We start from the raw sequence: 27295 nt of genomic DNA, 5'->3' as shown, positions 1-27295 counted from the left end.
ACAAGAGTCACAACATTTCGTTCACTCGCTGTGTTGGTCGGGTCCTTCGATTCGAAAGATAGAAATGGAAACTCACGCTCCCTAAATTCCTGCATACACCTCACCTCCTCCTCCCGCCAATTCCCACCCCAAAAAACCAAACCCTCTCTCTCTCTCTCTCTCTCTCTCTCTCTCTCTCTCTCTTCAAACTCAAAACACTCTATTTCTTTCTCTCTCTCAAGTCTCAACGAACACTTCCAATTTCCACTCTTTCACTTCAACAAAACCCTAATTAACCAGAAACGCCATGCCATCCCTAGCCTACCCAGGCAAAATCCAGCGCTTAGAGCTCGAGAATTTCAAGTCCTACAAGGGCTTCCAAACCATCGGTCCTTTCTACGATTTCACCGCCATTATCGGCCCCAATGGCTCCGGCAAATCCAACCTCATGGACGCCATAAGCTTCGTCCTCGGCGTTCGCTCCGGCCAACTCCGTGGCGCTCAACTCAAAGACCTCATCTACGCCTTTGACGACAAGGAGAAGGAGCAGAAAGGCCGCCGTGCCTTCGTTCGCTTAGTCTACCAACTCGCTAACTCCTCCGAGCTCCAGTTCACTCGCACCATCACCAGCTCCGGCGGTAGTGAGTACCGAATCGACGGCACCACCGTCACCTGGGACGTCTACAATGCCAAGCTTCGGGATCTTGGAATTCTAGTCAAGGCCCGGAATTTCCTCGTCTTTCAGGTTTTATTCTGTTCTCAACAATGCTTCTCTCTCTCTCTCTTAGGGTTTGTATGAATCCATATGACTGTGGTGTTGAATTCTCTTTAGTTTGCTCAAAATTGTATGATTTGTCGAGTTCTAAAGTGTTTTTAGGGTTTTTGAGTGCTATCATTTCATTCAGTTTGTTCAATTTGTTTGTACTGTTAATTAATAATGATTTCAAATTGTAAGGTGCTTAGTAGTTTAGGAACTATATTAGAAATTTTCTTCTCTTGATTTTTTTCAATTTTTATTTTTTTTAAAAGTTAGTTTTTTTAGTTGTTTTAGTGATGGTGAATTGAAGTAAAGAAGAACAAAAGATTCTGATATTTGGGATCATTAGGGGATTTTGAAAATGTAGACTAACCTTTTGAAATTGGATTTGGAGGGAGAGGAGAATTGTGGTTAAAAGGTCTCTCATATTATATGCATACATTTGTTATTTACACTAGCATATGCCTGTAAGATATATGGGTTAATCAAGAATTATATGTAAACCAATTAAAATTAAAGATTAAATTTTATAGTAAAAATAATGGAACAAGAATTTCTTTAAATTATGGGGTGAAACCACAGGTGTATGTCCCCATTTGTGTTGAAAATAAAAATTATAATAGTTTATTAAAATAGCTTTAAAAAAAAAAAACTCCATATAAGTTTCTTGAAACTTTGGGTAATTGAATTTTAATCATAGTATATAAATTTCTTGAAACTTGATGATGATTACTTAGAGTAAAAAATGATAATAATTTTAATGTGCTATAACTTATCAAAAGAATTTGAATGTGCTTGTAGTAGACCACATGGTGAAAGCATGTCATGAGTGTAATACTGACTCAGATTTTATTGTTAAAACAAAAAAAGGTAGATTATTAATATAATTTAAAATGAATATAATGCAATTTTTTAAATAAAATTTCTAGACTCTTGATTATAGAATTTTAATTGGAGTAGTATTTTTAAATTTTGAGAATTCGTGTGAGTACACTTTTGTCAATATGTAAAGTCTTTAGGTGTGTAAAGTAAATGGACAAAAGGACAGTACACGTGTTATGAGGAGAAAAAAATGAATATAAAGAAAAAATTCGAGTGCGTCTACTTTGCGAAACCACAATGTGTAGGATGCAATTTATATTATATAGTATACAATTTTGTTATCATTAGAAAATGGAGAATTGATTAGTAAAAAAGAGAACGGAGAATTAACTCAATCATTAATGTATTTCATGATTAGATCACAATTTGACTTTTTTTTTTTTTTTGGTTGTGATAAATAAGATCATGATTTGACTTTTTCTGTGCCCATTTTTTAATTATTGAGAGTTGAACTCCATCAGATACTACTATCATTTCTCTTCCTCCAAATACACTGCAAGAGACACACTGGTTGTATATATATGTAAGAGCACCATGTTATTGTGTTTCCAAGAGACAGAATAAAAGAAATAGTCACATTAGTTTTAGGACATTGTCTAATGGGATCACTTTGTTACAGAGATATGTGATAACACTATATTAATATGTATTTACCCCCTGAGATTGGTACTAGATTGGAAGAAGTAGTACATGGTCTAATGGGGTCACTTTGTTACAGAGAAATGTACGACCACTATATTACTCTGTGCTTACTTGATGCGTATTTTTTTCCCAGATTGGTACTTGATTGGATGAACCTTTTAGGTACTTGTCTTTGTGCATCTAGTAAATGGGTTGGATATTTGATTTCTTTGGAAGTTGGAGCTTCCTTCAAATGACCAATTGAATTTGTTATGTAGGGTGATGTGGAGTCCATTGCGTCCAAAAATCCCAAAGAACTTACTGCACTTATTGAGCAGATATCTGGGTCTGATGAACTCAAGAGAGAGTATGAGAAATGTGAAGAAGAAAAAGCTGGAGCTGAAGAACAATCAGCACTTGCTTATCAGAAGAAAAGAACAATAGTGATGGAGAGGAAGCAAAAGAAAGAACAAAAAGAAGAAGCAGAGAAACATCTACGCTTGCAAGAGCAATTGGTGTGCATTACAATTTTGCATGTGTTGATTGTATAAGTAGCTTTTGTTTTTGTTTTTTTGTTTTGGTTAAATACTTGCAGAAATTCTGTTTTGGCAATTGAAGGTTTCTATTTTGCTTAGGCTCCCACAATCAAATCCTGATTCTTCCAAGGTTGAGCAAGTATTTTTTTAGGCGTGCTTTTTTGGTGCATTCTGAAGAAGCACTATGCACATATATGTAGTTGGTTTTTTAAAAAAAAGTAAAATTTCATTAAAAAATATTTGTTTTTGTTACAATTTATGCCACTTTCCTTTTTGTCTGTGTAAGTTCTTGTCTCGATTAAGTACCTTTTGAAAGAAAGTTCCATTGCCTCTCCTTTGGAAATCAACAAAATTGCGTTAACTCTTCGTATTTGAAACAAGCTGACATAATATCTTCTTTGAGTGAAAATTGTAGAATCTTTTATGAGGATCTTCTTTTTCTCCTCAAGGTATTATTTACATGTGGAAAGAGTGTTTAGAAAAATTTTTCTTAGAATTTCATCCTTTTTTTTTATTAATAAATTCGAAAGAATTTCATACTCATCCTTTAGATGGTTTTCTGGATGCGTAATGGCAGCTGAGAATTTACCTGTTTGAAGAGAAATCGAGAATGAATCTTGACTTTTTGTGTCGTTTTCGTTGTTGATGCTGAAGGATTGTTTTGTTTTTATTTTGATTTATCTGAGATATATATATATATATATTTGTATATGCAATGTGAATAAACTCTCTCTCTCTCTCTCTCTCTCTTCTATATGCGTGCATGGTCAATATAGTTGTTGGGGAAGAATGCCTTCATAGACACATATACAGATATTGTAGTCATAGCTAAATATACTTTATCAAAAGTGACTTCAGCCTCAACACATGGCCAAAAATTGTGTTTTTCAGAATGCATTGTTTTGCTCAATCTCCTATGAATCTTCTAACTTAGAATCTGTTATATGCTTTTTATGTGGTGGATTAGTTCATTATCCTTTTTACTCCCCACAGAAATCTTTGAAGAAAGAGCACTTCTTATGGCAATTATTCAACATAGAAAATGACATTGCAAAGACGACCACGGAGCTTGAAGCTGAAATGAAAAGCCGTGAAGATGTTATAAAAGATCTAGAGAAGTTTGAACGTGAAGCAGGTAAAAAGAAGAAAGAACAATCCAAATATTCTAAAGAGATTACACACTTGGAAAAGAAGATTGCTGAAAGAAGTAATAAACTTGACAAGAATGTGAGTTTCTCGATTTTATCTGGCCTTTCTTCTCTCTTTTTTTTTGTGGGAGGGGGGGGGGGGATGAGTGGGGGGGTTTAAGGTGTTTGCATATTGTAATAAGAATGTTTATTTACAAAGCTTAGGTGTGGTTTTTCAGTTGTGTTTTTTACTTTAGAAATTTGTGATAGTGATGGAGAAAAGGGAAGAGAGAGGACACAGGAGTTTATGTGTTTCAGACTTGTGGCCTACAATCATGGGACAAGATCCCAATGGGCTAATTTTCTCATTCACTTTCTTTGATAATACATTACAATAGAACCCATATCTCTAATGGGGATTACTCGCAAAAGTCAATGATAATTTGAATTTGAAGTACACATTGATTATTTCAGTCCCATTGTTTTCTCTAGAAATCAATCCCTTATTTTATTAACTGATCCAATAATTTTGTTTGGCAATCAATATCTTGATTTGGTCTTCAATGACATGGAAAGTGAATTATAATTTCCAACATATGTATTGTTTGCTGTTATGCTTTAGGTGAATTTTGGCTCTTATGTTCTTGGTATGTTGGATGGTTTGTAGTCAGGAAGTAGAAATTCAAATTGGCAGTTGAACTTTGTTCTCAGCATTGTAGCTTTTGTTTGTAAAATGTGATAATGAAATTTGTGAAATGAAGTGCCACTTCTGTCACATCACTGATTCATTGGAGATTTGATGTATGGGAGCAGAGGTTGAAGTAGTTGTTTTAGATACCTTCTTTGTAGGTCTTTGTTGAACTTAATGAAGCATAATTTGGTTTAACATTGCCTAAATGTTTAGTATCAATGATTTGGTTTCTTGATTAATTCAATTTTGTTATTTATAAAAAAATAAAAATTATTGCTTTGGGTTTCCAATGATGCTGTGGCATATATGTGCGGCATATGTCCAATGAGCATTTAGTACAATCTGTGATATATGGCCTGATTAGTGACGTGCTATACTTTGGCAAATTATGTGGAGTTCGGTTTTCAATATTTATGATAATTTGTTCTGTCCTTTTCCTATCTGCAGCAACCCGAGCTTCTAAAGTTGAAGGAGGAAATGTCCCGCATAAATTCAAAAACCAAGAAACTCCAGAAGGAGCTTGATAGAAAAAGAGAAGAAAAAAGGAAACATGTTCGTGATATAGAAGAACTGAAGAATGGCATACAGGAACTTACTGCAAAACTAGAAGATTTACAAGTAAAAGGTTGTGATGGTGGGGAAAAACTTAAGTTAGATGACAATGAATTAAGGGAATATTTCCGAATGTAAGTATTCTTTGCTTCCAACTTTTATCATATTTTAACAAAAGTATTCTTTTCTTCCAACTTTTTATCATATTATGGATGATACAACTTATAAAAGAAAATCGTATTGTGGATAATATGTGTTTGTTGTGATGGTAATGCCTGTTTCTTTACTTGAATGGTGGCTGGATTATAATTTATGGGAGAAATCAAGCTCTAGGTCAAATGGCATTTCGTTCCCTTGTAAGAGCAAGGTGGAGGGTGTGGTTGTGGGTTCAAGACCCACTTAGTGCGTGTGTAATTGCCAAAAGATGTTTTTTTCCCCATATTAGCACAGGATTGCATTATTTTCCTAGCCACCCTTTTCTTCGTGGAAGTTTTGATGTGTAACAGAGTGTTTTTTTAAGTTGGGAAATTAATCAATTGAATTTGAAAGTATATTTATTTTAATAAAAGATTTTTTGATATCTTAGAAAAGTGTTTCTTTTAAAAAGTATATCTTAAAAGAATTTTGCAACATCTCCTCAAGATGAAACTACTCAAATAGTATCCAAATTCCAGGAACTGAATTTTTTTTTCCCTTATGAGGAACGTGTTTTACATGTGTGCATGGACGTAGTTGACATATATTTATGATATATATTGTTATAGTTGCTCTTAATTATTTTTATATTAACTTATTATTTTCTATTAGCGTAATGTATTTTTGTATCCTTGTCATGTGACCCTAATATATATATATATATATATATGTGCTATGGTAAGGGGTTGATTAATTAAACCCTAAACCTTTTTTTTTTCTTGCCCTCTCTCTCTCTCTTGCTATATATATATATATATATATATATATGTTCTCTTCCTCCTCTCTTTACCCTAATATTTCATCTTTTACAACTTAACTTGATATCAAAGCATCCCAGTCCAACCCTAAAATGTGTTAGAACAATCTGGAGATCATTGTCAAATAGCAGAGGTGTGCTGATGTCAGCATCTGTATGATGATGCCATCATCTGCATGGTCTCCAAAACTTGGTGGCTGCATAATCTGAATCTTTGGCCTCCCCTGATGTTAATGGTGATTTTTCATTTTTTTTTGAAGCCATATGATTTAATTTTTTGATTTTTCAAATGTTTGTTTGTTTGGTTTGTTTGTTTGTTTGTTTTTTCTTTTCAAATTTCGGCATTGATTTTGAAATATACTTTCTAGTGCTTTCTGGCAGCCTTTATCAACTGCGCCCTCTCTATGGGCTGGATGAGACTGGTTTGTTCATTTGTTGAGGATTTGAGTTATTTATTTATTTATTTTTTTGTGGTGTTTTTTAGGGGTTTTGCTGCAGTGAATTCAGAGGTTCAATTGGTTTAAGCTATCTGATGGCTCTTTGGTTGAATCTAATTATTGTTTTGATTGCGCTTGGGGTGTATTACTATGTGTAGGTTTGTTGGCTTGGCTTATTGTTATAGTTTGAGTTGTTTGAGTTCTATATGATTGAAGAAAAATCTGTTTTCATGATTGAGGACAAAAATCACTAATTAAAGATTATGATATGCCTAAATTGAATACCTAAGACAAAAGTTGAATGGTTTAAAGTATTTAGATTGGGTACATGCAATGAAAGTTATTTTGCTTGGTGCCAAGAGCCTTGTAGCTCAACTAGTTGGCATCTCCTAGTGTGTCCATGTCATCATTTTGGTTATCAATTTTGTGATGTACCCGGGTTCTGGGCTTAGTGGTTTGGGGTGTGACTTAAAACCGGAGGTCCAAGGTTTTATCTACCACACTATTGGTCCATGAGGTTTTCGGGGTGTCTCATGGGTAAGATGTGGGATAGTTTGGCCAAAGGTTGGGACACCACATCCTTATATTAAATATATATTTATTTTTGTGAGGTCTATCGGTTCCTTCTAAAAGAGACAAGTCCTTTGTTGTCTTTTTTACTTTAATCGTGCATGTTTGAAACTTAGAGAAAAGGCTAATGTGGGAGGAGTTGGCGGGTCTATATAGTTGGTGGATCTTGCCATGGTGTGTGGGTGGTGATTTCAATGCTATTCTCTTTCCTTCTGAACGTTTGGGGGCGGAAAACTTCACTCAATTTATGTATAATTTCTTAGATTTCATCTCTATTAATGGGTTAATGAATATCACTTTGGGGGGGGGGGGGGGTAGTTACATTTGGTTAAACTCTTTGTCTGGCTCTAGGATAGATCGTTTTCTCTTTTCTTCAGAGTGGGAGGAGCATTATCCAGACATTCATAAAAAATGGCTGGTTAGAGTTTTATCAGACCACTTCCCGATTTCTTTGGAGGGTGGTGATATTCGTAAAGGATGAAGGCCTTTTCGTTTTGAGAACATGTGGCTTCAGGTGGATGATTTTTTGGAGAAGGTGAAAATTTGATGGGACTCTTATAATTTCTATGGAACTCCAAGTTACAGTTTAACCATGAAGTTGAAAGCTTTAAAGGGAGATTTTAAAAAGTGGAATGAAACCAAGTTTGGAAATGTAGCCATTAAGAGAATAAAATTATGGATGATTTGAATGCCCTGGATTCTAAAGAGGAGAGGGTGTCTCTTTCGAGAAGTGTGAAAAAGAGAGAATTTGCTTGGAAATTGAGGAGACTGCATTGTTGGAGGAGATTAGCTGGAGACAAAAATCGTGGGTGCTATGGTTAAGGGAGGGGGACAGCAATATGAAATTCTTTCACTAGATGGCTAATTCTAATAGAAGGAATAACAATATTGGCAGTTTAAATATTGATGGAGTGATGACATCAGATCAGTGTTATTGAAGAGGGTATTGTTCGGTTCTATAAGAGTCTTTACTCGGAAGATAAGCTCATCCATCCTCATTTGGAAGCACTGAATTTTTCTAGGATTTTTGAGGATAAGGCTGGCTGGTTGGAACGACCTTTCGAGGAAGCCGAGATTTTTGGGGTGGTCATGGATTTTAATGGAGATAAAGCTCCTGGACCTAATGGCTTCCCTATTGTGTTTTTTCAAACTTGTTGGGCCATTATCAAAACTTATCTTTTGGAGGTTGTTCAATATTTTTTTTGATAATGCTCAGTTTGAGAAAAGTTTGAATGCTACTTTCATCTTCTTAATTCCTAAAAAATCTGATGCAGTGGAGGTAAGGGATTTTCAGCCTATTAGTTTAATTGGGTGTGTACAAAATTATTGCTAAAGTTTTAGCTAATAGGTTGAAAATGGTGCTTGGGAATATTGTCTATGAATCTCAACATGCTTTTGTTAAAGAAATACAGATCTTAGATTCCGCTCTTATTGCCAATGAATGCTTGGATAGTAGGCTGAAATCAGGAGTTCCCAGGGTGTTGTGAAAGCTGGATGTAGAGAAGGCATATGATCATGTGAACTGGGGTTTCCTCATTTATATGTTGGATCGTTGTGGTTTTCCTGAAAAATGGAAAAAGGTTTTTTTTTTTTTTTTTGTTGCATTTCTATAGTTAAATTCTTCATTCTTATTAATGGAACTTTGTGTGGTTTCTTTGAAAGCTCTAAAGGTATAAGATAGGACTGTCCACGGGTTGGGTTTGTGCCCAACCTGCAACCGACCCAATCAGATTAGATCGGGTGGGGAGTTTTCAGACTCGTAGTTGATTGTAAAACTATTGGGTTGGGCAGGTCGGGCGACTATCAGGTGGTGGTTGGTTTTGGGTGAAGCTGAAAATTGCCGAAAACCATTGGAAATCGCCGAAAATCGGTGAAATCTCTTTAGATCCCGTGAGATCTCGCTAGATCCATCCAAGATCCGGTGAGATATAGCCAGATCTGGCGGAGATCTCGTCAGATTAGAAGAGATTTCTGCCAAATCGCGCGGAGAACTAGTTGGATTTTGTGTATCTCCGCTGGATCCAGTTGTGTTAGTTGTTGAAATCTATCGCATCTGGCTGGAAAAGTTGCCGGAAAGCTTAAAAATCATCGGACTTGATGTTTTTTAGTCGGGTTGGGTTTCACGGGTTTTGGAGTATGAGACCCGCAATGGACCTGTTGGCGTCAAGTTTTTGAAGGTTGGGACCACTTCTGACTGCCGGAGCAGTCGGATTGGGTGGCGGTGGGTCGGGTTGGGCGGGTGGGTTGGACACCCCTAGTATAGGACAAGGTGATCCATTATCCCCTTTATTGTTTGTCATTGTTATGGATGCTTTTAGTAAAATGTTGGATAAAGCTGTGAGGGATGGTCTTGTGTGTTTGTCATTGTTATGGATGCTTTTAGTAAAATGTTTGAAAAGGCTGGGAGGGAAGGGCCCATGTTGGGTGTTAGGATGGGTCCCACGGGTAACTCTTTGCACATGACCCATCTTCTCTTCATTGATGATACCTAGGTCTTATGTGATGTTGATCTTGGTCAGATTTTGTTTCTCTGATTAGTGCTGTTTTGGTTTGAAGTTTTTTCTAGGTTGAAAATTAATATGGGAAATATTTGAAATAGTCCTTGCGGGTGTGGTTCCAAATATAGCAGATATGGTGGATGTGCTAGGGTGCAAGCGAGGCTCCTTCCCAATGAAATATTTAGGTCTTCCGCTGGGTGCAAATGTCAGAGATAGTTCTATTTGGAATCCAATTATTGAGAAGATGGAGAGGAGATTAGCGGGATGGAAACATTTGTATCTCTCAAAAGGGGGTAAAGGTACTCTTATTAAGAGTACTTTGTCTAATCTTCCAACTTATTTTCTCTCTCTTTTTCCTATTCCGGTGGAGGTTGCAATGCAAATCGTATTGAACAACTTCAATGAAATTTTCTTTGTATAGGGGATATTAAAAAAACTCACTTGGTGAAATGGGCTACGGTTTGTGCTCGTCTCATTTTGGGGGCTTAGCTATTAGGAGTTTGAGAAGTTTTAGTAAAGTGTTGTTTGAAAAATGGTTATTGAGATTTGGGAATGAGCGACCAGCCTTGTGGAGGAGAGTGATAGGGATAAAGTATGGTTGTAAAGGGGGAGGTTGGTGCTCTCTTCCTGTTACTGGCCCTCATGGAGTGGGTTTGTGGAAGTCTATTAGCGTGGTTGGCCTTCTTTTTGTTTGTCACATCCAGTTTGAGGTTGGGGCTGAGTTTACTATTAGATTCTGGCAGGACATTTGGTGTGGGGACACCTCTTTGAGATTGAGCGAACTATTTGCTATAAGTCAAAATAAGGAGGCCTTTGTGGCTGATTTGATGAAGTTCCTAAATGGTGTTCTTTTCTGGGATTTAAATTTTGTAAGAGACAGTCAAGATTGGGAATTGGAATCGTTTTACAATTTCATGGATAGAATTTATGGAGTTTCTTTGAGAGGAGTTGGGGACGATAAGATGTGTTGGAAATCTGCTATGGGAAGAGGTTTTGCAGTTTGTTCTTATTACCAGGTTCTAACAAAAAGTATAGATTAGTCTTTCCCTTGGAAGATTGTTTGGAAGCCTAAGGTCCCTTCTAGAGTTACTTTTTCTGTTTGGACTGCAGCTTTTGGGGAATATTTTGACTATTGATAATCTTAGGAAACGGAAGATTTTGATCTTGGATTGGTGTTATATGTGTAAAAGAAATGGGGAATCAGTAGACTACCTCCTTATCCATTGCTCTCTTGCTTTTGATTTATGGTCTATGGTGTTTACTTTGTTTGGCTTTCATTGGGTTATGCCGAAGACAGTGGTGGAGCTGTTGGCTTGTTGACAAGGAAAGTTTGGGCGGCATTAGAATGGTGCTATTTGGATGGTTGTCCCCCATTGTTTGATGTGGTGCACTTGGCGGGAGAGGAATAACCGGCATTTTGAGGATTTAGAGAAATCAGTTTCAGATCTTAAACTCTTCTTTTTTAAGACTCTTCTGGACTGGGTTGCAGTGTTAGGTTTTCGTTTTTTTTTCAGTCCATAGTTTCATGGAATTTTGTACTTTATGCACTTAACTTGTTTTTTTCCATGATGCATACTTCCTGTATACTTAGGTGACACCCTTCATATTTTTTAAATATATTTTTATTACTTATAAAAAAAAATGTTTGTGTGCATATTAAGGGCTTGGGGCTTATAATTTGGTTCGAGGAATTGTTTTGGGCACATAGTACGGTTTCATTCCCAACAAAATATCCTTTGGCAAATTTAGGGGCTTTCCGGAGCAAATTTTCTTATTGGCTAGATTGACTTGTGCAATGGCATTTTCTAGCCTTGTGCATAGTTTTGAATAGCGAGGCTGATTATTTGCAGATGGGCTTCTCTATATTGAACATATATATGTATATATATTTAAAATTTTTGTGTGGGTATTTTGCATGTTTTGCTTGTTGATTGCAGTCAAACCTGGTGTGTGTTGTGCTATGGTACGTTTGTTAAATACAAATATCTTGTTAGTTGGTATTAGCATATAATAGTTTGATAAATTCGACTGTGGTGGTGGTTGTAAATTTTTGTCCTCTTTTGGGCTCTTTTCATGGCAGCTGCCATTGTCTTACCATACCCCCCATTATTTTTTTACTACATTCCTCTTCATAACAGGATATCTTAAATATGAACTTTCTGTTCTTGAAGAGGCTTTATAAATTTTATTGGATTGCTGATATTGCAGTAAGGAAGATGCCGGGACGAAAACTGGAAGGCTAAGAGATGAGAAAGAAGTTATGGATAGACAACAGCATGCTGATATTGAAGCTCAAAAGAATCTGGAAGAAAATCTTCAACAGCTACAAAATCGAGAACGTGAACTGGATTCGCAGCATGAACAGATGCGAACAAGACTGAAAAGAATTTCTGATACATCTGCAAAACATAAGGCTGAACTTGAAGATCTGAAGAATCAACTGCGTGCAATGCAAGAGAAGCATCGAACTGACAGGTATGCAGCATGTTGGTTTACTTTTTTCACTGATGCTTTTGCTAAGGTCAGAGTGCTTTCCTGCTTAGGCTCTGGCAGGCATTTTTTTTTTGCTGTCTGCTCCTGTGTTTTCTGTAGTTTGGATGTTTTTCTACTGACATTTTTATGCTTTGAACATTATGCCATTGTACCTTTTCCCCCTCTGCTTACAGATCTAGATATGAAAATTTGAGGAAGCTACTTAATGAAACAGAAGACCAGCTACGTGATATAAGGGCTGATAGATATGAAAATGAGAGGGATGCCCGGTTGTCTCAAGCAGTTGAGACTCTCAAACGCCTGTTTCAAGGAGTCCATGGTCGCATGACAGATCTTTGTAGGCCAACACAGAAAAAATATAATCTTGCTGTTACTGTTGCTATGGGTAGATTTATGGATGCAGTAGTAGTTGAGGATGAAAATACGGGAAAAGAATGCATTAAGGTACTAAACATATTTTCTAGCTTGCTTTTTTTTTTTTTTTTTCCTGGGGCATTTGTTGAATTAGTGACATGAAAACATCATTATCATACTTTGCTGGATTTATGTATTTGGAGTGAAACATAGTAAAGGTAGTCAAGATATAATATCTATTTAACCACTTGGGTCTACTGAAAACCTGTACCTTTTGATTCCCCTCCCTCAATATGATGATGCCAAAATTTTTTTTAAACCTATTTTCCAATGTGGGGTGCAAATTTTGTTACGTGAAGGGCTTGTATACTCAGCTTCGGTTTTAGTTTGTGGGGTCTGTTGGCCTCAAAGTTGTCGCTTCCCTTGTTTTATTTATTTATTGTTTTCAGGCCTTGGCCTTATAATGACATACTTTTATAATTTGCCTTTTCTTTTTCAGGAATTCAAAAGCGTGCTTAGTACAATAATAGTTTGAATGCACTAGATTTTATAAAATAATTCTGTTATTGATTTCTTGACTTAATATTATAGATTTAATTGAGTTGATTAAGATTACTAGTTATTTCTCTTGCTTCTATGCAGTATTTGAAAGAACAAAGGCTTCCTCCTCAGACATTTATACCTCTTCAGTCAATTCGTGTGAAGCCAATCATTGAGAGATTGCGGGCCTTAGGTGGTACTGCAAAGCTGGTCTTTGATGTAATCCAATATCCTTTGCTAAAGCTTGTCTCTTTACCTACACATTCTGATAGTGAAATTTCAATGTGTGCTGCACTGCCTATTGGCATACATCTTTCTGGTGATTTATATATAACAGACTGATCCTAATTTGGTGGTTAAGATACTTCTCATTGCAATTTATCTAATGATTCTTTGCTTCTCTAACTCATGATAATCACTCCAGGTTTTTTTTTATCTTATGTATGTTGCCTCTATCTTGTCTATTTATTTCATCTTGAAATATATGTTAGTAAATCAATATTAAAAATTCATTGTAAACTTAACTGCAACACGTTTGATCCTGTCTTGGAGAAGGCAATTCTTTTTGCTGTTGGAAATACTCTTGTTTGTGATGAACTTTCTGAGGCTAAGGTACTAAGCTGGACTGGTGAGAGGTTTAAAGGTAATTATCACTAATCTTTTCCCTTCTTTACCTGTTCCTAATCATCAAATTGATTTTGTATTAAAATATTTATTTGTACTTGAATCAGTTGTAACTGTTGATGGAATTCTGCTCACAAAATCTGGCACCATGACTGGTGGTACAAGTGGTGGAATGGAAGCAAGGTCAAAACAATGGGATGATAAAAAGATTGAAGGTTTATTTCTTTTGTTTTGATTTTAAGTCAAACCATGGGATGATAAAAAGGTCAAAAGTTGGTTTCATTTTGCATTGGTTTCAAGTCTTTTGGCTGTAGCATTGCTGTTGCTTTTCTGTAGAATGGCAGAAAAGGAAGGAACGGTTGGAGTTGGAGTTGGAAGAGCTTGGATCAATTAGAGAGATGCAGGTAAAAGAGTCAGAAGCATCTGGGAAAATTAGTGGACTCGAAAAGAAGATTCAGTATGCGGAAATTGAGAAGGTGCTTTCAGTGATTAATTTATGATTTATATATTTTTCTTCCTAGATTCCAATTTAGTTTTGTATACTTAAATTGTATTGCTGATTTTTCATCCTTTTAGATTTATAATGGGGTGTCAACTGGTATTTGACTTGTGCATCCATCCCCATTGTCATGTATTTATTGTTCTCATCTGCTACCCTCCTCTATTGTGTACTTAAAAAAAAAAAAAAAAATTTGTAGTGCTTTAATTTGATTGAGGTTTAGGCTTTGTTTAGTTAGGGGATGGAAAAGTGGGGGATAGAAAATGGTGGGGTGGTGGGGTGCTTTAATTTGATTGAGATTTCATAGGGATTTTCATGAAAGGGAATTAGGGGCTGCCTTCTCTTTCCTTGAGTTCATTCAATCTCGGATCCCTAGGGGTGGTGGGAATGACACTTCTCATTGGTGTCTCAAAGGGAATGGCATGTTTGATACCCAGTCCTATTACAATATCATTAGGGGTGCAGCTGATTCCAATTTTCCGTGGAAGGGTGTTTGGAAAGCTAAGATCCCTAGGAGAGTGGCATTTTCTATGTGGACAGCGGTTCATGGGCAAATCCTTACATTGGATAATCTTATGCTGAGGGGGCGCATTTTGGTGAATAGGTGTTGTATGTGCCATCGGAATGAGGAAACTGTGGATCATCTTCTCCTCCATTGTCTGGTAGCTCACTCTCTGTGGGTTTATATGTTTCAGATCTTTGGGGCACAATGGGTCATGCTAGGCTCTGTGGAAAGCTTGGTGTATTGTTGGAGTTTTGGTAGGGAAAATTTAATTCAGACATATGGAATATGGTTCCCGGCTGTTTGATGTGGATTGTTTGGAAGGAAAGAAATCGACGCTCTTTTGAGAATACCAAGAAATCCTTGGTTCAATTACAAGCTCTTTGCTAGAAGACTTTATTTGATTGGTCTAGGTGTTGGGTCTTCTCGGAATGCTCCACTATCTTAGAGTTTATTTCTTCTCTTAGTATTGCTCTTTAAGTTTTTTCATGTTCTTTGTTGTTGTTTGTTTTGTTGGTTGCTTTTCCTTGTGTTCACCATCATGAACACCTTGTATTGGCTTTCATCTGTTCTTTAGTTTGTTTTAATAATATTCTTATTACCTATCAAAAAAATAAAATGTTGGGGATTGAAAAGTGGGGGGTGGAAAGCTCTTTTGTTTTGTTGAAAAGAAAAATGAGTGGATAGAAAATGGTGTTTGTATAAATTTACTCTCATGCCCCCCTGTTACATTAAAAAAAAGTTTATAAGAAAAAATATCCTCGTGTTTACACAAAAAAACCCTAACGTTTAAGCTTGAAAAAGAAAAAAAAAGGGAAAAAAAAAAAAAAAGAAACGTGGTTGGGGCGGGGGGAGAGGGGTAGATGGGTATTTTTCCATGTTAGCCCACAATTGGAGAAAAAATAAACCTCCGAAAAATGTGGGCCTGGGAAGAAACAACCCCCCTTACCCCCATAGAAAATAAAAAATCCCCCCTTCAACCAAACACACCCCAAAAGATCATTTTCTCTTCTAGTTTCAATCCCATCTTGCCAAAATCTCCCCAACCAAACGGACTCTTAGGTTTCTGCTTAGAGTGAGTTTCAAATGACTCTTAGGGTTCTGCTTAGGGCAAGTTTCGAATGACTGATTGTGTAATTGTTTCAAAAAAGTTGTGGAAATTGTCCAAGCAAGCAAGCAGTATCACCTCTTTTGGCTTTATCAAATTTTGTAGTATGATGCCAAAAACTATTGTTTTAATTCAAAAGAACTATTTGTTTCAAAATAATTATGCAGGATGGTATCTAATTTTTTCTTGGTTAGGCTAACATTCAAGTGTACATGGGAAGTATGCTAGAGAAACACCTAAAAATAAAATCCAGCCTCTAAAATTTAAAAGATCCATATATTCCAACAAGTTTGAGAATTGAAATTCTTCACAAATAAAGAGGCTTGTAGTGAATTTAGGATGTAGAAGATGTTCTGCATTGCTTGTAAGATATAATATGTTTATAAATTATCTTGGGTGCATTCCCTTAAGGAGGGTGATATTGATAGTGGATTGCCTATGAGCATTTAAGAGGATGGATGAATTATAGAATTGCTATTGCAGTATTAGGGAATATTCATGGGGCAGCATTTAGGCAAGTTAGATTTTTCAGCACACTAATTTTTGAGCAGTTTACTTCTCAAATAGCTAGATGATTGGGGGTAGAATGAGATGTTAATTTACTTATGAAAAGGGAACTATTTGCATGATGTTAGAGGTCATCAAATGATATTAAGATATCAAATCTATTGAGAATCAATAAGAACAGATAAAAAATAAGCATAGGAATCAGTACCGAGGTTTGCTTGGAATAGCTCCAAGCAAGAAAATGAACAAAACCTAAAAATCATTACGAAGCTAAGGAAGGAAAAAAACTCGATTAAATTTTATTATTTGGACTAAGCCTTAATCTTAATTGACTTGGGCTAAAGCCAATTATTGAGTTTCAAAAATAACCTTAACTATAGGAAATTAAATAAAATACTAATAACCTCATTAGCTAAAAAGACAAAACCAAATCCAATGAAGCAAAAATAAATACAAATGACTTCTAAAGGTAAATAAAACTAATATAAAGTAAAATTTTCTTTGCTCCTTGCATCAGATGTGGGGTTAAGGCTGTTGGAATATTCACCATGGGCTGTGGCTTAACAAATAACATTGGTGTAAAAACAGTTTGGTCATGTAGATACCATTATGCTACTCATTTTATGTTGGTAACTCTTGGTTTTGCTTCTGCTATTGAAGCACCTTGTGTTATAATTGATTATCTAAATTTTTTATTATTTTATTTGCAGCGAAGCATTGAGGACAAACTTGAAAATTTGCGGCAGGAGAAGAAAAATATTGAACAAGAAATCAATCGCATAAGCCCTGAACTGCAGAAAGTAATATTATGACAATGATCGTCCTTCATTTATTTTATTGCTGTTTAGCTCTTTACACAATTGATTCCAATGATTTTTATTAATTTTTTGCATGCAGTTAAATAGTGATGTTGACAGAAGGAGAATTGAAATTACTAGGCGGGAGAAGAAGATCAATGAAATTGTTGATCGTATCTACAAAGAATTTAGTAAATCTGTTGGGGTGGCAAACATACGTGAATATGAAGAAAACCAACTAAAGGCCGCGCAAGATATGGCTGAAGAAAGGCTTAGCTTGAGTAGCCAGCTGTCGAAGTTGAAATACCAGTACGCTTTTTTCCTCTGTCAATTTGTCTGACTTAATTACTTGGTAATACCATTTTAAATTTTATAAGAAGATGATTGGTGTAGATTATGCATGGATGTCTTCATGCAGGCATCTGTGTTTGTATAGACATGTATGCATGAACATTTTCGTGCTGGAATCTGTGTTTGTATATACATATGTATGGATACATGTATATACAGGTATATTCTAAATGTTTGCTTTCTGTGTGTGTTTCCATTCGTAGCTATAGCACTTAATTGTGGTGTAATTAAGCATACATCCTTGTACTTGGTGCATTTGTTTTTTATTAATAAAATTTATTAATTTGAAAAAAGTGTTTCCATTCATGCATGCCCTGCTGAGTTTATGCTTCACTGAATGTATGTACTGAACTTGAAAAGTCTGTCAACATGAAACTTATATGGCATTCGTGTTTTTGTTTATCCGTGGCCCTTATTGCTAAAGCTTTTAGAAGTGGTTATTTGTTATAATTCTAAGTTCTTTTGCCAGTGCCATGAATATTATCTGTAGGGATGAATCTTCAATTTTTGTTGCAAACTAGTTAAGTTTACGTGTGAGGATCTAAGCAAACGAGATTTCCTGCATTCTTCACTTGTAACACGTGGTAAAGCATCCTTGCGAGGTATTATGTACCAAACATGCTGCTTTTCCTTTGAGTGACATTTGGAGTAAGTGTCTGTTGCCTACCATTATCATCAATATTATGAATATATATGTTAGTGAAAGCTTCTTTAGTATCTGCTGGAAGTGGCAAGTGTTGTTTGACGGTAAAAAACACCCAGATTAGTTATTGACACAACGGCAACAACAACAAAAACGAAGCCTTAGTCCCAACTTTTTTGTGTTGGCTGTGAATCCTTAGTAAGATTAGTCAGGGTCGACCTAATGTATTCTTTTTCTCAATTCTATTTTATCCAAAGTCATTGTCTTTGTTACTTCCCTAATTGACATGTCCTTTTTAATTCTTCTACCTTTTATTTTTTTTTGATTAGTATTCTTCTACCTTTATTCATTCCCTCACTCTGAATCAAATCACCATTTCTTCTGGTTTATTAATCACTCTCCCTTGAACATGAACAAACCATATCAAAATACTTTCCTTCATCTTTTCGTCTATATGGGTCACTCCTATCTTTAAGCATCTTCCCTAATTTTGAATCCTATCTTTATGTGTATTGACACCAGAAGTAAATTTATGATGGCGATTTTAGAGATTTAGGCTTGGGGATGAAATTTCAGATCTTGGAAGTAAATATGGAAGTTGAAAATGACACAAAGATGGGGTCTTAAGAACTGTGAATGTGGAATGACTTTAAGCTGGAGAGTGAAACTAATGAAAAATTGAAAACTTCTTAGTAATGAATCATCTAAACAATGCATATCACAGTAATGAAGTGAAGGTTTCAGATCCTAATGTAGGCAGCAACCAAGACATCAATTTAGAACGATAAACAGTGCAAAATTCTGGACAGATTGATAAGTGTGGCAGACATTTCCATTAAATTCTATAAAAATAGGAATGCCCATAATTTAATTATTACCAATCTTGATCAGGTGGTAGTTTATGATATTATGTTGCAATAGATGATCCTTTCTAATGCTAGGCATATAGTTCTATTGAGAATCTCTTAGTTTCTAGGCTTTGAGTTTGTGCTTTTATGGCTGTGATAAGTTCTAATACTATAGAATCATTTTTTGTAAATTGGAATTATTTTTAGAAGTAGGAAAGATTTATGCACACAACATGTTCTTTCCCTGTGCGGTGAATTCCAGTATATTTTATGGTTATCTAGGGAACAAATTTGAGAGATTTTTGTTGGGCAGGGATTGCAATTGGTTTGGAAAATAGTTTTTGATAGATTTTGGGGGATGGGAGAGTTGGAGATCAAACCACAGGTATCAGGCACCTCAAAGGGTGTCACTACCACAGGGATATCACTTAAACCCCAATTGGTTAGGAAAATAGTGAGCGTCAGTATCTTCCATCTTTGAATGCAATTGAGGGTACAATGATTTGATGTTTGTGGATTTTATATTGTTTTTTCTTGGGATATGTTTAGGTTTTTCATGTCTTCCATTTTTTCAGTAATGGGTTGTTTTGACATAAATTGAAATTAAAAAAGTAGATAATTATTATTTTTTGAGAATTTCTGCTCATGGTGATGTTTAGAGTATATTCTTAGTGTCCTACTACTAAAAGACTTCTAAAAAAAAAATTTGCATTTCTAGAAAATTTCATTGCCCTACTACTAAAAGAATTTGATTGTGTCTAAATATCCATGCATTGCATGGGTTAAATGCTAGTTTAATTTTATAGTTGATTACATAACAAATGTACTTGCACGGGATTGAATTGTATTTCCTCCAGCCCCTATTTACAAGTGGAGAAAATTCCATGCGATTTTAGGTTAAATATGGCACAATGATAAAATCACATTGCTTCATGACTTCCAGCTTATAGGAGTGCCAAAATATGTCAGGAAAGATGAAAAATAGAAAATTTTTTGCCAATGAGCTCTAGCTCGAATGGCACCATCTTCATTTGTAAGAGCAAGGTGGTGTTTTGGGTTCAAGGCCTACTGGGTGTTCGTTTAACTTATCAAAAAAAAAAAAAATAGAAAGGCTTCCATTTTTTTAATAAGAAGAATGGCTTCCAAAATATAATCTAGGTTCCAAACAAAAATTGAATCATTGCTTTGGAGGACTCTAAGTTGGGTCTTGAACTATAAAAGCCACTCTGTACTAGTTTAGGCTGCTAGGTATTTTGATCTTTATTGGAAAATGTTTCATATAGCTTCCATTAGAGAGTAAAATGGAGCTTGAAACTGTGGAAAACTGATGTAAGCAGGCTTCCACCTTTCCAGTTATTCACCCATCCATTTTATTTTACTTTTAGAAAGAATATGTAATAAAAAAAAAGTTTTTAGAAAAAACATTGTCAACTCAAGAAGGAAGGTGAGAGGAAATATGAGTTATGAAATTTTAGTTCTTTCAAGTGTTTGATGCCCTATCTTGTTTTTCTACTATTTTGTGTGTGTTGTTTCCTTTTTTTGACAGACAAAATATCTTTATTTGATAGAGAAGTAAAACTCAATCACACGTGTAATTCCATAAAGATATGGTTGTTCAGATGGAAGTTCCAATTTTTTCCTTCATTGCATGGGTTGCTTGTAATGTACTATACTTGTAGCTGCTTTGGCATTTGTTCAAAATTTTATGCGCCTGTGCCTTTTCTTATTAATTAGGTTGGAGTATGAGCAAAACCGGGACATGGAATCACGAATTAAGGAGCTAGAATCTTCTATTAGTGCTTTAAAAACTGATTTAGTACAGATTAAGGTTGGAGAGGATAAAGCCAAGTCAACTGCAGAGGAAGCTAATGCTGAGATAATCCGATATAAGGGAGAAGTAAAAGGTATGGTTTTGTTTCCACATGTTACCATAGGTATTTGTTGATAAAATAAATCTTGAAGTTTCCATGCCTTGAAGTCCTGATGCCATGATATCACATTCTTTTTCTTATATATTTTATGTTGTGAGTCAATTGGCTGGAGTTTATTTTGTAATTAGTGTTTGATTATTAGTATTTTTTGTTGTTGTTGTTGTTTTTTTTTTTTGAGAAACTATTATTTGTATTTGTTGGCAAAAGTTATTCAGGCTAATACAGTCCATGATTTATGGGACTGTCTAGCACAAGGGTAGGTTAAATTGGAAATTCTTCTGCTTCATATTTGAAGTGTGAACTTGGTTTTTGGGTTGTACTGGTAGACACTTAGAGTTTTCTCCCTTTATTTTTGGAGCTTTTTATTTATTTTTAAAAAACTATTATTATTATATCGGTAAGTTACACACGCACTTGGTGGATATTGAACCCAAGAACTAACCCACCCAAGACCTAACCCTCCACCTTGTTTTTTTACTTTTTTTTGATTAGTAATAAGTAAGACTTATATTCAACATGAAAAAACGAAAACAGCAAATACAGGTGTTCATGATGGTGAACACAAAAAACAGCAAACAAAAGCTACGGAAAAAAGAATAAGAAGAGTAGCTTAAGGGGCACTTCTAGGGGAAGAAAAAAACTCCAAAGTAGAACGGTTTGAAGAACCCCAGCACCTAGCCCATTCAAAAAGAGTATTTTGGCTGAGAGCTTGTAACTGAACAAGCGTTCTCTCCAGAGCCTCAAAAGAGCGCCGGTTCCTTTCCATCCAAACAACCCACATCACATAGCCAGGAACCATATTCCATATGTCTGAAGCAGATTTCCCCAACTAATTTCTCCAACAAGACATCAAACTCTCCACAGAACCTGGCATGACCCATTGAATCCCAAAAGCTTGTAACATGTGCACCCACAAAGAATAAGCAACAGGACAATGAATGAGAAGATGGTCCACAGATTCTGCAGAACAGCAGCACATACAGCACCTATTCGCCAAAGGGAGGTCCCGAAGCATCAAATTATCCAAGGTAAGAATCCGACCATGGGCTGCGGTCCACATGAAGAAATCCACCCTCTTAGGAACCTTGACTTTCCAAATCCCCTTCCATGGGAAGCAAGAAAGAGATGTACCCCTGATCTTATAATAGAAAGATCGAGTGTCAACTTACCATTCCCATTAAGGCACCAATGGGGTCTCACACCCAATACCTCTTAGGATCCGAAACTGAACAAGTTCTAGGAAAGAGAAGGCGGCCTCAAGTTCCCTCTCATGAAAATTCCTATAAAATCTCACGTTCCAAAATCTACTACTCCTATCCTCCTGATGATCCAACAAGTCAGAAATACAGGCTTCCTTGTCATTGGAACACGCATATAATTGAGGATAGAGCATTTTAAGTGAGGCATCCCCAACCCACTTATCATGCCAAAAACGTATTCGGGAACCATCACCCACCACAAAAGCCAAGTGTTTGGAGAACCTCTCCCAACCGACATTAATACCACACCAAAGGCCACACCCGTGGGCCCTTCTACATTCTTTTGTAGTCCACCCCCCCTAGACCCTCACCATATTTGGTGGCAATAACCCTACGCCAAAGACTAGTTCCTTCTCGGCCAAACCTCCATAACCATTTCCCTAATAGAGCTTGGTTGAAGTGAACTAACTTCCTAACCCCCAAACCACCCATCTCCAGAGGTGAACACACCTTCTCCCAAGCCACCAAAGAATGTTTAAAACACTCCTCCAAAGGCCCCCATAAAAATTTCCTCTGAATACACTCCAATTTGTCAGCCACTGCTAAAGGGATGGTAAATAAGGATAGATAGTATGTGGGAAGATTAGAGAGGGTACTCTTCAAGAGAGTAAGTCTACCACCCTTAGACAAATATAGACGCTTCCAACCAGACAGCTTCCTCTCCATCTTCTCCAAAATAGGGTTCCAAATGGATGCAGTCTTGAACCTTGTTTTTTTACGAAGGGAGTAAGTACCATTTGAGCTAAAGATCATTGGCATTAATGAGGCTGGTATCAAACAAGGATGGTATTAAACATGAAAGTGCTAGATCATCTCTAGAAAGGGTTTGTTGTTTTTGTTGGGTTTAGTCTATTTGTGTAGATCTCACCCTTGACCCAACCAATGAATTGCAATGTGGGTCATGGTTAAGTTTTTCTTTTTCTAGCACTAGCAGTTGTTATACATTTCCTGTTGTTGGCATTAAGAATCTTTTACAGGGTCTCTTATGTGGATCATTTGGACATAAAGGAAAAATTTAGCATACATTGGCTTTGAAACTTTCTAGAAGCACACTAAAAAAAAATCCCTATTTTTTAGATCCTTGTATGATTGCAGGCCTGCCTTAATTAGAATTCCTTTTTCTTCTATTTTAGTGTATCTTGATCTTTTAATTTTTCAAGAGAACCTTTATATTCTCCTTGAGTAATTTAGGTTTACCTTTTTTCTAATAAAATTTCTTATTACCAAATCAAAAATGGGGAAGGATTCTTTTCAGGGTTTCTTATAATAAGTAGTATGTTAGTTGTTAATATGATTAATTGTAATTGGTGTTAGTTTTCTATCACTATTGCTTTTTATTTTTAATTTTATGGGCTTCATGCTTCTCAATACTGACATAGTAATCAAAAAATTATTTTAGTAGCTAAGAGCTTACAGAAGTCTTCATCTTAGGGATGCTTCTGTGTGCTGAGGCATAGTTCTGTTTATTCTTTTGGGTGGGAGGATGAGGTTGGGGGTTTTGGGGATGGTGTTTGGGATTGAGGTGAAACTAACTCTGTTGTGTTACTTGTGTAGCCTGTGTTACTGTTTGTATTAAAATTTGGGACAAATTTAACTTTAGCGCTTGGGTGTGAATCTGTTTCTAATTCCTTATTATTATTATTATTATTTATTATTTTTTTTATGCTTAAATTATTGATGTTAATAATTTGTTAGCAGCTTATGTAATATTTTCTTCTGTTCATACTTTTGTAGATTGGAAAACCAAGTTGGAGGAGTGCGAGAAGGAGATGCAAGAATGGAAAAATCAGACTTCTAAAGCTACAACAAGCATTTCCAAAATTAACCGTCAGATATCTTCTAAAGTTAGTTTTGTTGGGGATTTTTTTTCTTACGTCATAGTGTCATACCATGTTTGTTAATAAATTTCAATGCCCAACAAATGTTTCCTTGTTATTTCAGGAGACACAAATAGAACAGCTGAAGTCACGGATGCAGGAAATAGTAGATATGTGTGAATTAGAACATATAAGCCTTCCCAGATCGGACCCAATGGAGACAGAGTCCTCAACAGCAGGCCCAGTTTTTGATTTTAGTCAGCTAAATAGATCTCTTCTGCAGGACAGGAGACCTGCTGAACGAGAGAAGCTTGAAGCAGACTTCAAGCAAAAAATGGATGCCCTAATATCAGAAATTGAAAGAACTGCTCCAAATTTGAGGGCTCTAGACCAGTATGAGGCTCTGAAAGAAAAGGAAAGAGCTGTAATTGAAGAGTTTGAAGCAGCCCGAAAAGAAGAGAAGGACAAAACTGATAAGTTCAACTCTGTTAAGGAGGAGAGGTACAGTAATTGCTATACTACCATGGTAATCTCCATTCTATTATGATAAAGGTTAAAAACTAATACAATATGACCTTGTGGTAAGTGTTACTTGCTTTAATGTTGAGAGCTGGAATGTTGGAAATAGATGTTTCCTCAAACAACACTATAGATTAAAAAGATCCTCGGGCCAGTGTGATGGATAGAGCAGTAGGTTGAGTTTAATCTCTTTAGTTTTGTTTTACGTTTTAGTTAATATCCATCCCAAAGCTGCAGTATTTACAAAATGAAACTATTTAGTTTGTTTACATGCCAGTTTAGTTTACTTAAATTCTGATATTTATCATGCATAGTGGGTGATATGAAATGATCAATAAAAAAAAACCACGTGGCCAGGAAGATTGGTCACTTTTGTGATGCCCTATTGGTGGAAATTTTAAATTCTTTGAGACATCTTTTCTGCTTGTGACTTTTTTCACCACCTCTCGTTTAAACTGCTTCTTAAGGTTTTTGTCTTAAGATCCCCCCACCTTTTTTTTTTTGCTTCAAAAGTTGGACCTGGCTTTCCTGTTTTTTCTTGAGATCTAAAATCTGTGCTTCAAGTGCTTTTAGTTTTCAAGTGAGAATATCTTGCATTTTTTGTGTGCCCATCAGAATTAGGAGCAAAATTCTCAACTTCTGCCAACAAACAATCCCTTTGCTGCTGCCCAATTCTTTTTTCTTCCTGAAGTTCTGTGATTTTCTTCCCAAAGTGCTGCTTGAGTGCTTGACTGTCAATGCCACCAAAAGGTTTCTTCTGAGACTCTTTTTGTGTGCCCATCAGAATTAGGAGCAAAATTTTCAACTTCTGCCAACAAACGATCCCTTTCTGCACAATTCTTTTTTCTTCCTGTAGTTCTGTGATTTTCTTCCCAAAGTACTTCTTGAGTGCTTGAGTGTCAATGCCACGAAAAAGTTTCTTCATGGACTCTTTCTGCTCCAAACATTTGTTCTATTCATTTAACTCTTGTCTTAAGACCTGAATCTAGTTTTATTTTAACTGACTTTTAATCATCTGAAGTTGTAACTTTTGAAACTTCTTTGGTTGCCTTTATTGCTCTCTTAGGTAAAGTCATATATCCCACTAGATGGGATTGGTTCCTCGTTTTAGGCGGGATTTATAAAGTGTATTTACTCCGGAGAGACCTAGGTCAACTCTGAAGTGTGTGCCCATATATCATGATTGATACTGTCATTTAAAATGTGAAATCTTATTTGCCTGTCCCTGCAAATCATCCATGCACATGGTTGTGCATATATTGTCCAATTGTCTTTGGACCACCTGGCATGTGTTTCCATCTGAAGAGATTAAGGATGGGGTCATATACTCATAGGTTCCATTCTGTGTGGGTGCGTGAGTTGTATTTACCTATCAAAAAGATGAAGCTGAGTATGTTTCTGTGAATGCAGGTACAGATTGTTTATGGATGCTTTCAACCACATTTCTAACAATATTGATAAGATTTACAAACAATTGACAAAGAGCAACACACACCCTTTGGGTGGGACAGCGTATTTAAACTTAGAAAATGAAGATGATCCATTTTTACATGGCATCAAGTACACTGCTATGCCCCCAACAAAGCGCTTCCGTGATATGGAACAGCTGTCTGGTGGGGAGAAGACTGTCGCAGCACTTGCATTGCTCTTTTCCATCCACAGGTATGCCTTAGAAGAATATAACAGTTTTTATTTTTTCATCCATGCTACAAGATACCCATGCGCACATGCTATGCAAACTTGCATCTAGAACTTGCAGTCTTGCACGAACTGATCATATTTTAAGAGTATTTTGAATGGAACTTTCCAAGATGTAGAGACGGTCTGCACTCAATGATGTTATACATTTGTAATTTGTGTTGTGGAATTGGGAATTTCTGATTCAATTTGCAAATTCCTTTAATCAATATATTGCAGTTTGGATTTGGATTCAATGTAATTTGTATAATATATACAGGGAGTCATGGTTGGGGATATAACATCCCTTAATTCTAATTCTCCTAACTCTTCTTTGTGGATATGATGTTAGACATCTATGTGCCTCTGCCCCTTTTGTTGTTCTCTACCTTTATAGTTCCTACTCTCTCTCTCTCTCTCTCTCTCTAATTGCTATTTGCTTTGCTTTTTAGATGCTCTTAGCAATGTTCCATTGCCTAGATAAATACCTGATAAAAAGCACTTTTGTCATAAAAGTATCTTTCTTCTGCACAAAATTAGTTGCATTATTTGATGGGTTTTCACATTGTTTGTACGAATGGTTTCAGTTATAGGCCTTCACCATTTTTCATATTGGACGAAGTTGATGCTGCATTGGATAACTTAAATGTGGCTAAGGTTGCTGGATTCATTCGTTCAAAATCATGCGAAGGGGCCAGGGGTAATCAAGATGCTGATGGAGGCAATGGATTTCAAAGTATTGTGATATCATTGAAAGATAGCTTTTATGACAAGGCTGAGGCTTTGGTTGGGGTTTTCAGGGATGCCGAGAGAAGGTAGCCTCTTCACATACATAATTTTTTCCTTCATTGTTGTTTTGACCCACAATATCAACATTTTAATATGCGGTATTACCATTATGCTTACTTTTTCCAGCTGCTCAAGAACCTTGACATTTGACTTGACAAAGTACCGCGAATCATGAAAGCACTTGGAGCTGCAGCTGGTGAATTGCTTGTTCTGTAAATATCTTGGTTACATTTATTCCTAAAATTACTGTAAATATGACTAATTTGCATTGCAGTTGGTGTTCTGTTCTTATTAGGCATCTAAAGATCACTGGTTTATCTGATTTTATTGATGTCTGTCCAGCAATGTGTGTGGTAATGTCACCAGCCAATCAAATTGCTCTTATTTTGAAACATATTGGATAATCTCTAGTCGCAAGCTTTCATGCATTTTATC

At 36.0% G+C, this 27295-nt stretch overlaps 1 protein-coding gene across 2 annotated transcripts; it reads left to right on the top strand.

Annotated features, from left to right (window-relative positions):
• Positions 1-10: 10 nt before the first annotated feature.
• LOC126698450 (structural maintenance of chromosomes protein 1) lies at positions 11-27295 on the top strand. Of its 2 annotated transcripts, XM_050395670.1 has the most exons (19): positions 11-724; positions 2518-2754; positions 3769-4002; positions 5041-5279; positions 11811-12077; positions 12269-12539; positions 13092-13216; positions 13523-13632; positions 13721-13828; positions 13950-14089; positions 16940-17029; positions 17127-17335; positions 20603-20772; positions 23793-23902; positions 24000-24376; positions 25010-25144; positions 25805-26056; positions 26659-26886; positions 26987-27295. In XM_050395670.1, the coding sequence occupies exons 1-19, from the start codon at positions 287-289 to the stop codon at positions 27033-27035; spliced, it is 3789 nt and encodes a 1262-aa protein (XP_050251627.1). In that variant the 5' UTR covers positions 11-286; the 3' UTR covers positions 27036-27295. The 2 variants fall into 2 exon arrangements, with proteins under 2 accessions (XP_050251627.1, XP_050251628.1); XM_050395671.1 differs by lacking the exon at positions 25010-25144 and having other exon boundaries at positions 12-724.

This window comes from Quercus robur, chromosome 9, assembly GCF_932294415.1.
Source record: "Quercus robur chromosome 9, dhQueRobu3.1, whole genome shotgun sequence".
NCBI classification, from domain to species: domain Eukaryota; kingdom Viridiplantae; phylum Streptophyta; class Magnoliopsida; order Fagales; family Fagaceae; genus Quercus; species Quercus robur.
This window is presented reverse-complemented; position numbering and strand designations above follow the sequence as displayed.